Source organism: Anolis carolinensis, chromosome 5, assembly GCF_035594765.1.
Source record: "Anolis carolinensis isolate JA03-04 chromosome 5, rAnoCar3.1.pri, whole genome shotgun sequence".
NCBI lineage: Eukaryota > Metazoa > Chordata > Lepidosauria > Squamata > Dactyloidae > Anolis > Anolis carolinensis.
The window spans coordinates 97708721-97726675 of record NC_085845.1 but is presented as its reverse complement, the minus strand read 5'-3'; the positions used below and the strand labels follow the sequence as shown (position 1 = coordinate 97726675).

Genomic DNA, 17955 nt, shown 5'->3' with positions numbered 1-17955 from the left:
TCTCTCCACAAGTAACTGCTAATATTTATTGGCAGTTACTGATGCTGAAGTTTAGTTACCATCTACCTATAATTCAGTCATCTGAAAAAAAATATTGTTACACAATAAGTTAGTTTATTTGTTTGAATAAGAAGGAAAATTCAAAATATATTAAGATTATGAATGCACAGTGTATCTTGTTTGAGTACATCCTCAGTGCTCAGCACCACCTGTGTATCCTTTCAAAGTGGCAAAGTAAGTAATAAAGGAAATTGTCTTGAATAATAATAATAATAAACAAAGGCATCCAACAACACTACTAAAAGGAAATTAAATTAAATGTTACATAGAAATTTATAGAGATGACATCTGTTCAGGAATCTCTAAGTTCTTTAATGTAATTTTATGTTCAGCTTCTAGCAGAAATTGTCTATAGACCTAGAAATTCCTATAAGAGGTGTTCTCTCAAGTAAAAAATAATAACTTCTTCATTTGTGTTTTTTTACTTTCACGGGGTTGCTGTGCCTCAGTGAATATGGAGGGCTAACTGTAGTGAACCATGCATAGAAGAAACTACTCTAAAATATTCATCATGAGGTTCAGAATTTAAAATAGTATAAATGATGGAAAACTACTAAAGAAAGTTTAAAATACTTTCCTTATTTTAAGTTATTTCTCTCTTTTTTTCTTTCAAATAATTTTTATTAAACATTTACTAGGAAAGTAGGGAATGGGAGGACAAGGGAAGGAAAATGAGAGACTTGGGGATAACAGATTAATTATTGGTTTGTTTCATCTTTACAAATGTCTGGTATGTTGCGTGGAGAAAGCAAAGAGGGGGAAGATTGCTGAGGAACAAGGAGTTTTTCATAGCAAATTATTTCACATTAAAACTTTTCTTAAATTATTTATTATTAATATCTACAAAGAAAGTTCTACAATTTTCAGTTATATTGTTAGTAGGTTAGTGTTTTTTTATCATTTTATCATTATCATGCTGTTTCTCTTTCTGTATTTTTTCATCAGATATATTTTCCATCTATAACTCTTAGGGTCGAAAGTATTTTTGACTTAACCATAATTTCTCAATATTATAAGATTCTTATAATTGTTCGGCCCATCATAGGAATATTTAAAGTTAAAGTAAAAGTTGGAAATGCAATGACCCAGGACTGTTTACGGACAACAGCTATGTCTTTGTGATAAATGATATTTTATGTGATGTGTTTAATAATGTTTAATGTTTTATTAGGGGAGGGTCAACTTTGATGTTTGATGCTTTTTTATCAAGGACATTGAATTGTTGCCAGCACTGAACTGCCCTAAGTCCCCTTTGAAGTTGAGAAGGGTGGTATGTAAATCCTGCAAATAAATAATAATAATAATAATAATAATAATAATAATAATAATAATAATAATAGTCAGTTTTTAAGAACTTTCCCTTATAGCTCCTGAAGGCCAGATCTCTCAAACTTCTCTTTCTCAAGGTTTTGTTCCCACTAGCCCATGTAGCCTTCTTTTATATCAATCTATTTTGCTCTCACTCCCTTTCTGTATGTACATCCATAAACACACACACATATGTATATGTGTGTGTGTATGCTTCTATAATTTCTATATAATTGACATTATGCATTTTTAATTTCTTAACAATTGACTCATCAGATAGCATCCATCTCTTACATTTTAACATACCAAATACAGAAGATAAACATATATTATTTACCATATATACTCGAATATAAGCTGAGGCACCTAATTTTACCAGAAAAAATGGGGAAAATTTATTGACTCAAGTATAAGATGAGGGTGGGAAATGCAACAGCTACTGGTAAATTTCAAAAATAAAAATAGATACCAATCGAATTACATTAATTAAGGCATCAGTAGGTTAAATGTTTTTGAATATTTACATAAAACTGTAATTGAAGATAATAAGAGTTTAATAAGATAAGACTGATCAACTCTGATTACCTATATACTCAAGTATAAGCTAAGCCGAATATAAGCCGGCCAGGATCCTCACTCGAGTATAAGCCGAGGGGGGCTTTTTCAGCCCCAATGCTCAGCTCATACTTGAGTATATAGGTATCTTAATTTTAGTTATCAAATCCTGTCGTGGTCATCTTCTTTGGGTTTTTCACAAAGTCTATAAAAGGTTTCAATTCTTCTTGCAGATTATCTTTTGCTATTTACATGGTATGGTTATGAATCCAGTTTAGTATTTTGAGAGGACATGTACTTGTGGATAATGGAAAAGAAAAACTGGAAGAATATTGCTGTCAATTTAGGTGGCTATAACAAGTGCTGCTGAAAAAATTAATTTGACATACAGATTGCCTAGCTAACTCTGGCTGTTCAAAAACACTTAATCAAATGCGATCTGCACTTTACCTTTTCATAGATCAATAGATTTACCAGACAGAACGAAAACAGGTTTTTTTCTTTCTTTTTTAAAGTAAAATTTGTTTCTGACATCATTATTCGAGAAGGCCACAGAAGGTTGGCAGGGATGATTAAGGGCTTGGTCTTAAATGACAGTTGGTAGCAATATCTTGAAAAATTCCCAATTAGATTTGTTACTGTGTTGATCAGACAGTTCCCAAACCCATTATGCAACAGCCTGTTGAAATTTATCCATCCTTTCAAAATATATGGTCATGTTGCAAGCTGAATATATCTTGTCTATCAAAATGTATCAAAATTATGATACTTACTGACAGGAGATCAAAAATTGTGTTCACTGATTTAGTGTTTTAATATTACTTCCAAAAGTATAGAAACTATTTTTCTGTCAATTCCATCTTTAACTTCCACAACAAGGGAGATACTGTAATAATTTGAAGTACATTTGGCACCGTCCTCACTGTTTAAGTGACATGAGATCAAATATTTGATTGTCTGGATTGGTAGAGTCCTGTAATACTGCCTGCCTTGACAAGTTATTACATTGACTAGGATCATCATGTTTCATTTTTCATAGTCTTTTTAATATTCATGTCAGAGTCACACATGTTTTTGCCCTAATAAGCACTTTCATTGGGGAGCTAGGTCATCAAAATATTCAAGCAAAAATGAACTCTTCTGTCAAATTATAGAAACCAGTTTTATTGCCAAGACCAGCTACAGAGCTATCTTGGAAAATGTTCAAATATAAATATTGTGGCCTTTTCACTGTGTCTTGTGTTTTCATCTTTATATATGTCTAACCTTGAATATGGACACCTGTTAGGGTCTGCCAAAATAAATAAAGGCATGATGAACACAAAAGGTTCACAGACTAATTTCAGATTGGATTGATAGTCTTACTTTGTAAGAGAAAATAACGGGCAGGGAAAGGACTAAATGAGTTAGAGCATCTCTATCTATCTCTATAATAAAAGTGAATGTATGTGTGTGCATTTGTATGTATGTTTGTATGTGATTTCCATGATGACTCCCAATTTCAAAGACCCCTGTGACTCTCACCAAGGACGGATCTGGAGCAAACATGACACACAGAGCCACCCCCGCCCCCCCCACGACCAACAAAAAATACAGGGGGTGGTGGTGGAGAAGATTGACCTTGGATTTTGGGAATTATATTTCACACCACAGCCAGAGAGCCCTATGACTTACCACCAACAGATCTCAACCAAAACAGTATCCATACCCAACATGACCAACTTTAAATACTAGTAGGGTTTGGAGGGAATTCACCTGCAGTGTGGGGTTTTATAGTTCACCCATAATCAAAGAGCACTTTCATCCCCACAGACAATGAATCTGGACCAAACCTGGCACACAGATCTAACATGATCAACTTTGAATACTGCCATTTGGAGTGAGTTGACCCACAATAGTGGGAGTTGTAGTTCACCCACATCCTTACGCATTTTCTAATGGGAGCATTCATTAAAAACAAAAGCAAACAATGACTATTTCTTATAAATAGCATTATAAAAGACCTAGCCTGGGCATCACCGGATGCTTAAGCTAGTAAGAAATATAAGAGAGAATTATTGGAAATGTTTCCTAAGGAAAGAAAAAAAATAGCTAACGTTCTATTGATTGGCATAACTTTTCCAGCAAAAGAGGAGAGGGGAGAAGTAGCATGGCAGTAGAGTAAAACAGAACTCAGGATTTGTAACAAAGAGGGAGCGGGGTAGTGAAAGCCACCTCAGTTCTGGATATAATGACTCATGGGTGAGCAGATCAACTCCTGGTAGATACAATTTTGTGTTGCTACCCATGTTTTACTCAAAGGACTTCTGCCAGTGTAAGTCAACAGGATTCCAGCCCATAGGACCCAGGCAGGCACACATTGAGCTAGAGACAGAAACTAGAATGGGGGTACTTTACCTCCAGATATATGTAGCTGGAGAGGAGACAAAAAAGAAGTACCTTGAACATATGATTTTTTAAGTAAACATTCAGAACCTATCAAAGGGGACATAAGATCTGTCTGGGACTTAGAATCACAAAGTTGGAAGAAGCCATAAGGGCCATCCAGTCCAACCTCCTGCCATTCAGGAACACATAATCAAATAACTCCTGACAGATGGCCAGCCTCTGTTTAAAATCCCTCAGGGAAGGAGACTCCACCACACTACAAGGCATATTCAGTTGACGAACAACTCTTATCTTTAGGAAAATCTTCTTAATTTTGTTATAGTTTTGACTCTTTGCCAGTCAATTGGAGATAGAAGCAAGTAGTTGAGCAGTCCACAGAAGTGGGAAAGTCATATTGAACAATGAAGATACACAATCTAGCTTGGCTCTTGGCAGCCCTATCCAGTGTATTTATTTGCAGGTCCCCTGACTCTTCAAAGAGTTCACTCTCTGACACAGAGAAATTCTGGTAAATTGGTGAGATGTTGTAAGCAGAGGGTAGGTTTGAAGAAGCACTGGTGTGCATGAAAAGAAAGTTCACTGAGAAGAAAAAAGAAGGGAGAGACATTCTGTATGAGTGTGGTGCTTCAAGTGTATCCAGAAAATGCCCAGTTATCAATGGATAATGCTTTAAACCTAAATCAGCCTGGAACATGTAGATCCTTTCTGTGTATTCCTTGTGGAAATAAGTCTTAGCAGTCTAGTGAACATTTCTGATGACCCATCACAAGATAAGTACCATCTTCAGTGGAACCTCTGGTGGTGCAATGGGTTTAAACCCTTGTGCCAGCAGAACTGCTGACCAAAAGGTCGGTAGTTTGAATCCGGGGAGCGGGGTGAGCTCCCATCTGTCAGCTCTATCTCCCCATGTGGGGACATGAGGGAAGCTTCCCAAACATCCAGGTGTCTCCTGGGCAATGTCCTTGCAGATGGCCAGTTCTCTCACACCAGAAACACCTTGCAGTTTCTTGCAGTTGCTCCTGACCAAAAAAAAAAAAAAAAACATCTTCAGTCATTAGGTGTCACAACCTCCCAAACTGGAAGAGACAAAACTAGAGATAAGTATAGAGAATCTGTTTTACAAAGGGTTCTTATAAAGCCTTATGTGTTCCTTTCCTCTGCTAGATCTCCATATTCTACAAACAACTTGGGCCCTTTTCTACACTGCCAGATTACCCAGTTTATCAAACCAGAAAATCTAAATTATCTGATTTGAACTGAATTATCTTAGCTTGCTATATAATCCAGTTCAAACAGATAATGTGGGATTTTATACAGCTGTGTAGAGCGGGCCTTGGAGAACAGAAGGAAGAGGGAAAGAGAAAGGCAATCTCTGGATATTTGATAAATGGGAGGTGTGAGCAGAGGGGAGGTTTGATTGAGGCAGGGAGGGAGGATAAAGAAGAAGAAAAAGAGAAAGCAAGCAAGCAAGTAAGCACATAAAAGAAAAAGAGCTAGCATAGAAATAGAGAAATGGGATAAGAAATAGAGTATGAAGGAATTAAATAGTTTTTAACTAATATGATTAAACAGGGACTGGGAGTTTCATCTGTGCTGACGACCGTGCCATCACCGTTCAAGCAAGGAGCTTTGAAATGGTTGAACAGAACTTCTCCAAAGCTTTAGGTGCTCTTACTGCCTATTACAGGGAAAACCAGCTGATTCCTAATCCATCTAAAACACAGACATGTGCTTTTCAACTTAAGAACAGACAAGCATCTCGAGCTCTGAGGATTACCTGAGAAGGAATCCCACTGGTTCATTGCAGCACACCAAAATACTTGGGAGTTACCCTGGACTGTGCTGTGACTTACAAGAAGCGCTGCTTGACTATCAAGCAAAAAGTGGGTGCTAGAATAATATCATACAAAAGCAGACTGCCACAACCTGGGGATCATGACCAGACACAGTAAAGACATTAGCCCTTGCACTTTGCTATTCTGCTGCTGAATACACATGCCCAGTGTGGAACACATCTCACCACATTAAAACAGTGGATGTGGCTCTTAATGAGACATGCCACATTATCACAGGATATCTATGCTGCACACCAATGGAGAAATTATACTGTTTAGCCGGTATTGCACCACTTGACATCCACCAGGAAGTAGCAGCCAGCAATGAAAGGACCAAGGCAGTGACATCTTTGACTCATCCTCTGTTTGGATATCAGCCAGCACGCCAATGCCTTAAATCAAGAAAAAGTTTTCTAAGATCTACAGAGATACTCACAGGAACACCTCAGCAAGCAAGAGACCAAAAGTGGCAGGCTAAAGCCCAAAACTTCAAGCCATAGGTGATACCAAATGAAAGACTCCTTGCTGGGCGACTGGGTGACTTAGAAGGTGCTGAACAGATTGCGCTCTGGCAGCACAAGATGCAACGCCATCCTTAAGAAATGGGACTACAAAGTGGAGTCCACGATATGCGAGTGTGGAGAAGAGCAAACCACAGACCACCTATTACAATGCGGTCTGAGCCCTGCCACATGTACAATGGATGATCTTCTTATAACAACACCAGAGGCACTCCAAGTGGTCAGCTACTGGTCAAAAGACATTTAGCGTAATGCCACGTTTTTAACTTTGTTTGTGTTTTTTAAATACATTACAACTTGTACCCTTGGTTTGCTTCTGATACGATAAATAAGTAACTAATATGATGCTGGTATTTCTGCTAGTAGTATAATAATGTTTTTATGCTTTGGACAATTAAGGCATCCATTTGTGACATTGAAATATTATGTTAAAGTGTCTTGACCCTATGTTTTCATATTGGTTTCCAAATGTAGACAGCTGGTAGTTTCTTTCAGGATAGATGACGATGCACATTACACATTCATATGTTACTTTATTTATTTATTATTTATTTACAGTATTTATATTCCTTCTCACCCTATAGATTTAGAATTCATAATTTTGGATGTAGAATTTATAATTACAAAATAGTTTGCACAAATGTAATTTGATGAAAGTAGCTGAAATATGCCCTTTCACATGTTCTTTCTTTTTTCCTCTTCTGTGTTACATAAAATAGTTATTGTTAAAATGTTTGTATAGGGAAAAAGTATTAGAAACAAAAGGTGGATATTGAGTTCACTTTCCTTGATTTTAAAAATCAGATTACATTTAAAGGTTGCATTTAGTATTTGGCATTTATATCAAGCAAGCTCAAGGTTGAATGCACCATTCATTGTAAAATGAATGTAGAGTGAGTTTTTTAAATAAAACAACAACAGCCCCATGCAATTACTTCAGTGAATATCCATTCAGGTTAAGAATTTTCATTTTTGCTGTTGCCATAGTAATCTGTTCCCCTGTCACTACTACATTAAAAATCCATTCTGTTGCTATTATTGAACATGTAACAGACAAAAACATTTCTTTATAATAGCTTGAGGTGGCTTATTTGCAACATGAAGCAGTATTTGATTCTGACAAACCTTAGTGGTATGGGGGGGGGGGGGTTCCACTTCATTTTTTTAGACTCCACAGATAAAAAGACCTGACTCTATATGACTTGTTCTAACCTACCAGAGCCCTACTTCCATCACCAAAAAGAAAACGCCCACCTGCTTCTCCAAGAACTCTATATCATCTTCTTTTTCCCTCAAGAAGATCTAATATTATTTCTCTCTTTCCAAGTAGACCCATGGGGACCAGATGATTGGGATGGGGGGCTAAAGAACGGGGGAATTGAGGCAGAGGGAGATATGGGATGGTGAGAAGGGGTGTGTTGCTCATGCTAATGTATAGAACCTATATGTCCATCTATAGAATTTGTTGACTAATCTCAGGGAGTTGTGCAATATCAGGCATAATCACTTTAATAGGCAGCTAGCATTGAAGAGTTGACGAGGTTCAATGAGGGGGTTCTCTTAGCTGCGTTTGATACCATTGACCATAGTATCCTTCTAAGATGGGACTAGGGGGCACTGTTTTACAGTGGCTCCAGTCCTTCCTGAAGGGCCACTCCCAGATGGTGCTGGGGGACTCCTGTTCGACCCCCAGGCCGGTGACCTGCGGGGTCCCTCAGGGTTCCATTCTGTCCCCTATGCTGTTTAATATCTACATGAAACCGCTAGGAGAGATCATCGGGAGTTTTGGAGTTTGGTGTCAAATTTATGCAGATGATACCCAACTCTATCACACCTTTCCACCTAAAGCCAATGATGCCTCCCAGGTCCTGATCTGATGCCTGTCATCAGTAAGACATCATCATGTCTTTCTTGAACATGGACTGGGTTTTAGTTGAAGAGGTAACCTATGTCCTTCTGTTCTTACTTTCAGCCATAATTCAGAATTCCCCTTCTGTAACTACAAAGGACAGTCAGTATCAATAAATTATAATATGCTTTGTATCAGTCACCACACTATAAAAATTTCTGTTGAAGTACTGTAGTTGTAAAAGTAAAAAGTATTTCTACCTTACTTTTGTGCTTTCTTAAACAAATATTTAGCAGAGATAAGCAACTGAAATAAGCAACAACACTTTTGAAGTAATCAACACAAAATGTTTGGGATTTCAATACATCTCTGAAAACATATTAAATACCAATGGTCATCACCTCTATTAGCCTTGTTTGTCGAGAGATACTACCTATACTGTACAGTATTTTCTCCCCAGGAAAACATTACATTGTTTGGAATATGTCTGAACATGTCCTGTGTGCTTTGGTTAAATAGATTCCCTTTGTCATATTGGTGCAATAGAACAATTGATATCAGATTCCTGCTTATCCTTTAACTGTTGTTTTATCCATTGTGGCTTTTTCACAAGACGGTTGTGAACAGGGAAAGATCCATGCATGCTTGTCTAAGCTCCTTGGAAGATGAGTAGAATGGAGCTGATTTGGGCTCCCCCTTCCCTCCCCCTCCTCCCTTTCTTTCTTTCTTTCTTTCTTTCTTTCTTTCTTTCTTTCTCCAAAGACAAAACAGTTTGAAAACTTTAAATTTGAAGTATTTGGAGCTCCACACTTTTATCCTCACTCTGAGGCAAGGCAGTTTACAAGATCCTAAATGGAGCTCTTTGGAGAAAGGAGGGAGGAGGTAAGATCTTAGTTCCAGGGACTGTTGTCGACCGCACTTTAGGGGATCGGGCCCTTTAGGAGAGACCCGACCCGGTCCTGAGGGAACGGACCTTGGCGAAGCCAAAAGGAGAATATAAGCCGCAATACAACCTGAAGCCTGAAATGAAGAAGGTCCGCCAAAGATGAAGGAAAATCCGCCAAGGAGTTTTTATTGAGCAATTCAGCTGAAAAGGACGCTAATAGCGATCATTCAATCTACTAACGTAACATATGTTTCAAATAAAGCCATATTTATACAATGTTTCGGTCTGACAGCCCTTTGAATTTCCCGCCCCGCTTCCCCGCCCATCTGATCGCGGATAGGCTGGGAGGTTGAACGAGGCGGGCTTTCGTTTCCCGCCTTGCCCTGCTGGCCCAATGGAGAGCCGTTTTTTGTCCCCATTCGGGCCAATCAGAGAGGAGGAGGCGGGAGCTATTGAAACAATGAGGTGGCAGGACAGGAAATATCAGATTAATTCTGGCCCAGCCGATTTCTAAAGGAATTAATGGCACCCATCAAGGATGTCCGGGGTCCTGTCACGTTCACAGATTTTAGATATGTCTTGGGGTGTCAGACGGGAAGTGGTGATGGGTGGTGATGAGCCGTCATTGACGGGCCCCACAGGGTGCCTTCCAGCGGCGTCCTGGCCTGGGATATGACAATGTTTGCCTTGGGGGCGAGTCACCTTTAGGAATCTGGTGCTCAAGCCCTATATTGTCCATGCGATCGGAATGAGATTGGATTAAACTGTGGCAGATTATCCTTTTGTTTTTGGGAAGGGAGGTCTGGGACATGGGGCTAAGGTTCACGTTGGGGTCATAATATTTCCCATTTGATTTCATGATTTGGCAATTATATGGGATAGAATGAAAATTAAAATAAAGTTGGAACATAAACCCTGCTGGGAAGAATACATATTTTCCGGGGATCCCAAAGAGTACAAATACATATAGGCAGATAGATAGATTTCAAGGAAATAAAGGAGAATCCATAAAGGTGGGTGACATTGCATAAAGGGGAATCATGAATGTTATAAGCAATAGAAAACATTTGATAAGGACGAAGTTCACAACATCTGGGGAACCCGATATGGAATTTCATAAGAGTGGAGTTCTAGCAGCATAATTTCACAATCCATGAAGTTAGCCCAACGATTAGAAATTCATACAGCAGTGAGTCATGAGAGTGTCCAAGTACATAGAATATGAAAATTCACAAATACATGAGGAAAAAGAGTTCATCTGTGATGGGAGGAATTCGTAGAGATGGCATGGGGAAGAGGCACATGTGGGTTGCAGTCTTTGGAAGTATAGGATTTCATAAGTCCAGGGGTAGGTCTGGGGAAGAGTGTTCTTCTCCTTCATAAAATCATGAAAAGTATGAATGAAACGTGGAGGGCACCCGTCCGGGCACCCCCTGGCAGCTGCAGAGGGCGAGGGTCCTTGGAGAACTATGTCTCCCCAGCGAGAGAGCGATCCCCCCCATCCCCAATTCACAGAAAGGGGCTAGGGATCTCTTAAACCCTTTCCGCGGGGAGAGGAAAGTCCGGGATAAGGCAGCAGTTTAGCTTGAAAGGAGCCGTCGGTCCCGTTTGACAGTCAGCTGTTGAGGTGCCGAAAACTGGACCGATTCCGGTTCTGCTGGTTGTCTTCGAGTCAGGAGCCTTAGAAAGGGTTAGGACTAAAAGAGGAGCGTTCTAGGGGTAATTTTGATAGAGATATGAGCCAATTTGTATCGACCACCATATTAATCTATGGCTGAGAAACCTCATCCGGAGTTAAAGGGACGGGAGGGAGAGAGAGAGATTGCATGCAAAGGAAGGAGTCAGAGAAAAGATACAAAATAACCAGATAGAGAGGGTTACTGTTAAAATAAATGCTACTTTTATTGGGGGGATTTGTTACATAGTTCAGGGAAGGGGAAAATGAAGAAAAAAGATCTCTTAATAATAGTCTGCTGCGGTCCCGTTCCGTTCCTTTTGTGAGCGATCTACGGAACTCTCCGCTGCGTTTTTTAAATCAATTAGAAAGCTGGGGTGACGGTCATCAGGACTTCCATTTCAGGTTTTTAAAACTTCCTTGCTTCAGAGGAAGGAGGAAGGGAAGAAGAGTGGTGCTTCAGAGACTTTCATTTTATAGTTTTAAAACCGCCTTGCCTTTGGAGAAGGAAGGAACAAAGGAACGGAACTCAAAAATACCAGTTTTTCCACTCCCCAAATGAAGGTGCGACTGTTGCACAGTGGTGACTATTCTGCAATGAAGTACGGGTAAAGGAAACAAACTTTCCTGTGATGTCACTAGTGGTGAATGTTTAAATTGTGTTCCATCTTGTTTGATTTCTGGCTGGACATGATCTTGTTGATTAATTTGATCTATTTTTGTAGTGGAGACAAGCACTTGGAACACCACCAAGCAGCAAAGGTAGATAGGCATTATTTCTTGTACCTTTACCAAATGTGTTGATGGATAGTGTCACCTGCATGTGTTCTCTCATCCTTATTTAAATTATAGTATGATTTCATAAGTAACTACTATTCTAATTACCCTTCTAAGCTGATCAGTTAATCCTTGAGTCTCTTCACTCTTCCTTGAGTATGTACCCAGCATTTAGCTACCATTCAGGCTGTTGAAATCAATAACAGATCACTGGAGTTTCAGTCTTAGTTTTGTTTTTGATAATCTTTTGATAACATAATTTTTCAGTACAACATTCAATTTTTAGATCATTTTCTGGGTGTGGATGGGACACCCTGTCTACTCAAAGTCTGTCCAGCATGGCTATTACCTCCTTGTGCTACTTGAGATGATGGAATAAAATATTGGATGAATTGTGAAATACATTTTATGCTGTATATGCTTAAAAACATCAACTCTAGGCAAGGCCATGGAACTTCTGTTTCAGCATAACCTATATATGTGTTTAGAAAGCTTTAATTTCTTATTAAATATCGAAAGTTATTTTATATTTTACTTACTGCATTTTCCAGTTTGATATCCATCATTCTCTGTGTCTTGTGCTTATGATGACTTAAATAGTCTCAATATACTCTCTATTACCAATTCTCCAGCCTATCTTTAATGTACATGGCAGTGTAGACATTTCAGGGAGTCACTGCTGACTGCATGTAGACGGTAGATAGAGAAGAGATTTGAAGTTATCTTTTGACTTTTACAGTCCTTTTTTATTAAAATGCTTAGTGCCATAAATGTAGTAATAAGAAACTCATTTATCTTGGAAAAAGTGCTGCTATAAACTATTCTGCGCTCATAAAATAACCTTTTAAATTATTGTTTCTGCTAGTATCAATAAATTCCTACAAAGTGCTGAAAGGTCATGCATTGCCAGAAAAATGTCTTTTCAGCTTGTTAATTAAAGGTTCATAAGAATGTGCACCAGTTTGCTCTTTTGACAAATAGAGAGGGCAGGAAAAATTTATTTTCTCAGAAATGGATGGCAATGGCAGAATGGCAGTAAGAATGACCAAAGAAAGCCGGCATTGATATGGTCTGGTAAAGAAAATTCTTGCACCATGATTACAAGACAGTAGGTGCACACATCTTTCTTTCAGAGACTGGAAATAAATCAACCCACTATTTGCATTCTAACATTGTTCAGAATCCAGATATCTTAAGCAATGATCTCTGTGGCAAGATCTCTAGGGATGTGGCTGAGCACTGGAGGATGTGGACTCAGGATGTTGTGAGATCTCGTCAGAAGGAGGAGTCCTCCAGAGACTGCCCAGAGGAAAGAAATCTAAAACCATATAGTTCCTCTGAGCCTAGGGGTTCAAATTTCTCAAATGAAAAACCGGAGTCCGCCAATTTATCATGTTATTAAAATGGGCCACCTGTCTTGGACATTTGGAGTGGTATGGCACAACTGTTGAACTAAATAAATGTGAGGCAAGAGTGTGAAAACCCCAGCTTCACCCACACTCACCCAACAAGATACACAAATTCTGGATGCTCTATTTCTCCAAATAGCCTATATTCTCAAAGTATTTGCCCTTCTGCATTGTAGGTTGGTCTCTTTCTCTGATATATTGTTATGCTGTAATATTAAGCAATTGTATGCTTTTAAAAGTTGACAACAATACTCCATAATGGCAAATGGGATATGAAATTTAGTTGTAAGAAAGAAAAGTGACATGTCCATGTACAGTCATGGCTAGTATTACATGTGCAAAAGAGATCTTATCCCACTCCTTTATGTTATGTCAGCAGAAATGTAGAGTTGTCCTGACCCTCTAAAGAAGCTGATAAGCCACATTTCCAAGTGATGTCACTCACAAAAATATTTTAGAGAAGCCAGCCTGAAAAGTTATCCAAGGCTATCCTATCTACCATAATGTTCCATCTCTGCATCCTTATTATGTTGTAGTAAATAGGAACAACTCTTTGAGTTTCTACACTCACCCAACACCTTAAATTAAAGGTTGCAATTGGAACATCATTATATACTTTTTTTCAGGAGACAGTGTAATTGTGTCAGTATCTTACCCTGAAAATTTCAGCACCCTGGAATTTATTTTTTTTAAGTGGCCTTGGTCCTTCTATAAATGAATACATTATGGCAGTGAATTAGGAGTGCTGTTCTTTCATCTCAACTCTCTTTTGACCTGTGTACTGAACCTTTGTGGTTTCCTCAGTAAAATAAAGTTAAGCTAGCATGTTGCAGCAAAGTGCTTTGAAATTCTTACAACTGCACATCTGCATTCTGTATTCTTAATGTTAATAATTTATATAGTACTGCCAGTATGCTGACAAATGATTTATTTTGAAAGAATATGAAATGCTAAATCCCAGTACACAATTTTAACCTGATTCAAAAAGTTTGACACCACAGTTTTTTTTCTTGTGGCATATATCACACCAGTACTATAAAAGTAACACAGGGTACCAGTGATGTTCCAGAAAACATATAAAAGTTCTGGTTTTAACTTTCATTATGGTACCTAAACAGTATGAGGTGAAAGGCTCTCTTCTGTCTGGTGCCTCCTTTTTAGAAATATGTCACTGGGGTGCAGCAGTAAAGATTAGGATACAGATCCCCACCCCCCTTCAGAACTGGGAATCATGTGGCCATTCATGTTATTGGACAGCAACTCTTAGCATTCCTTATAACTGGCTATGCTGGTTGGAGCTGTTGGTAGTTTCAGCTGAACAACAGGTAAAGAATTGCATGATTTCCACCCCTGATACAGTATGAAATTGCATGAAAATCTCATCGGCGAGAACTATTTCAAGCTTACATCAGTGGAATAGAGTTTGTATATGAAGTTTCTTTTTAAGTTGTGGATACAAAACTGTGGATATAGAGGGTCAGATGTATTTTATAAAGAGAGCTGTTTGGTTTTTGGCTAGATCATGTTCTTGTACGTTCTATTTATTTTACTAGGAGAGTTGTATTCTATTCAGTATTTCTATTCAAACTAATAAGACCTGAGGATGTATTTCTCTTAGATGAACATTAACACCCCAAACAATTGAATATTCCTTCTCTTTTTGACTGTTTTCTGTTTGCTACATGGCATGTTCTCCTGTGAATGGCCTTAGAAACAACAGCCAAAATTAGTTTTAATAGCATGCATACTTTTATTGTTACTCAACTTTAAGTGCAGTAAGTGATTTTTTTGGAAAGATGATCATAATAGATACGATTCTATCTAGAGTCTGTTTTCTGTAAGACCCACTGATCCTACATTAGAATGAAGTTACAGCCTGATGCAACAGATAACAATGAAAATAAAGAAAACCAGGATTTTCTAGCCCTTCACTGTTGCTTAAAAAGCAATAGCATCTTTCTCAACATTAAAACAATTGAGCTTTAATATTAAGACACTGGTAAACATTTGGCACATGTTGTTCAGCACTAGAAATTTCATAACTGAAGAAAACCATAATTTGTTTTCATTCTCTTGAGAAGTGCCTGCCGCTCTGGACTTCTTTGGGGAAATAAATCGACAGCATTTTCGAAGAGTGTAGGTGACAGGACTATAATGATAGCTTCATTGGAAAACACAGCCAGAACTCTTAGTCCGCAAATACAAAGAGAAATGAACTTAGCAGTACAAAGAAGCTGCCTGGCAGCTTTGCTCCCTTTCCCTTCAACTCCCTTTTTATTGTTGGTGTGTTCTGCGCTGTTGTTACTTCTTTAAATCTCTCTCTCGCTCTCTACCCCCCTCCCTTTATGGAATAAATCCATGCCTGCAATTGATGATAACTCCCAGCCGAGGAAAGTGTTTTATCTTTTGTCAGATGAGACAATGCAGTGTTGGAGAAGGAAGGCAACTGAAAAATAGATAGTGTAGTTTTGATGTGTTTCCTGCATTTTGCTAACTTTGATTTTAACGATTAAATATTTGTTGTTGATTCTCCACAGATATAAATCTGGGGGAAGAAATGACATGATTCTTAGGACTGTAGTGCACAATAAATGTTTTACGTAATCTGCCTTTTGTGTTGGGCATTTAAAATATATTATCAGTTGTGGCAAATGTCAACAAGTGTGCTTTGCTAAATTTACATCTTACAGGTTTCTTTTGCCACAGACATGGGAGCATGCTTGAGGAGTACACACATTTTCTTTGTGGATATTATATCAGTGAGGGAAATTCATTCTGCATGAAACAGTCTTGAAAGGGTAGAAAAATTCACAATGCAACATGTCATTTCTTTTCTAATAAATCACTTTCTTCCTCTGGAAGAATTCTTTAAAACAAATTCATGTAATGTAACTATCAAATGTACATCCCATTTCTCTCATTGGTCTTGTTCATATTGCATGAAGTTTGTGGTGATGTACATTGGGTTTGTTCCACTTTATCTTCTCTGCAAGCCTGTGAAATAGGTTAGAGATGAAAGAGAAAGTAGTGGGCCCATAACTACAAAATGAGCAGCCTATCAGAGCTAGGACACAAGAACCCTAACAAGTAGCGTTTTTGCTTCAAGACAAAATTCTGACAAGGACATCACACTGGAAGAAAATATGTGCCAAGCAGTTGATATGAAAAACAGGATTGGTTGTTTTGTAAAGCAAGATCATTTCAAATCCTGAATTTATTACAATTTCAGAGCAGAAGTTTAAAATGCTAAAACATTAAAATCAGGTTTTTGAAACATTAAAACCAGAAGTTCAAAACATTCAAAGTAGAAAGCCCAAGATATACAGCAACAACTGGGATGTGGCGTTAAAAGGGCATCTGGGAGAAATGGGCAGGTACCCAGAAATTAAAAGTAGTGTGAGGTTGTTTATTCTAGCGAGTTACTTATCCCAGTTTGAGATTCCCAAATTCAGGAAATTAGGAAATCCTTCACCCTGGCCAGATTTAATGTTCTGCAATCAGCATTACTGATGGCAGAACAGTAGGGTAGGTTTGCATATCATGAGTGAGTATGCCCATGCAGTTTGGAGGAAGTGGAAACCGCCCAACATACATGTTACATTGCCACTTCTACAGGGACATTCAAGCTGCTCTTATTACCCCTATTGTGCAGAAGATCCTTGGCAGAAGTGATTAATACTATTTAAAATATCTAATAGAGGCTTGGGAATCATGGACCACTTTAATAGTTGCTAAGTTTTGTGCAGATGATTTTAGTGAAAAATGTTTTAACTAAACCTATTTTAATATCTGTTCTCACAGATTTTCATCAAGTGTCATTTGTAAACCATGCTTCAAACACCACATGGATTTGTATATAGCATATTTTAGACATGTTGTGGATATATTTCAAATCCTGGAAATGCATTTCTTATGTTACTGTTTTTCCTGACAGAATTTGGGAACCGTTACTGCCGTGCCGATTAAAGTTCCTCAGGTCAGCTCCTTGCAGAGGCTGGCAGGACAAAGACCAGCAGTGCTACCTCAGGTAAGATTCATTTGCTTAATTTAGCTGGTTTATAACAGTTAAATTGTGAACCATTTCTTTAGATTTCAGCAATTCATGCAAGGAACTGTAAAAGTATCCAGCTTTCAACAAGGGCCCTGCATCTGTGGAAGCTGATTTCTGTGTCATGTCCCTTTTAGGATGTGTAACTTGAATTCATACAAATTAATATCTTATCCCAGCAGTCTAGACCTATGTGGATGAGCATTGATAGCTCCTATGTCTTGTTCATTTGTGACAATGGGGTGGCATTTAATTTCAGGTGACACACACCCTAAAATTTATGGTGCTGGTATGATTGTAAGTTATCTGACCCTGACTGTAGTATGCATCACTTTTGGGTTTGCCATTTTGGCAAATTATTTCATTTCATTGAGCTGGTGGCTATTGTGAGCTGAACTCCATCCTGACCAGGCCTCTGTGGCAGGGAACCCAAACGCTTACCGTAACATAATGGGTTTTGTTGATTTGTTATTAATAGTTATGTTTTCAATTGCTTTTAATTAATGGCCAGTTTATGGTATTTTAATTGTTTTGTATTTAATATATTTTAAGCTCTGTTTCTGTTAACATTATTTCTTTTGAATCATTTGTACATTATATTGGGAAAACATTGGAAAAGCTAATAGATCACCTTCCATCCTTTT

The 17955-nt window shown here is 38.2% G+C and overlaps 2 protein-coding genes across 5 annotated transcripts in view; one reads left to right on the top strand and one right to left on the bottom strand.

Moving 5' to 3' along the window:
• Positions 1 to 17955, top strand: part of phf21b (PHD finger protein 21B) — a 225715-nt gene that overhangs the window by 156108 nt on the left and 51652 nt on the right. For all 4 annotated transcript variants that reach the window (XM_062981958.1, XM_062981956.1, XM_062981955.1 and 1 more), the window contains one exon: positions 17198 to 17290. In XM_062981958.1, coding sequence (XP_062838028.1) covers positions 17198 to 17290 — 93 coding nt within the window. The remainder of the gene's footprint in view (positions 1 to 17197; positions 17291 to 17955) is intronic.
• LOC100556446 (proline-rich protein 5) overlaps positions 861 to 17955 on the bottom strand; it is a 224284-nt gene continuing 207189 nt past the window's right edge. Inside the window, exon 14 of the mRNA XM_062981961.1 lies at positions 861 to 5330. Within this exon, the coding sequence (XP_062838031.1) occupies positions 5293 to 5330 (38 nt within the window). The 3' untranslated portion in view covers positions 861 to 5292. The remainder of the gene's footprint in view (positions 5331 to 17955) is intronic.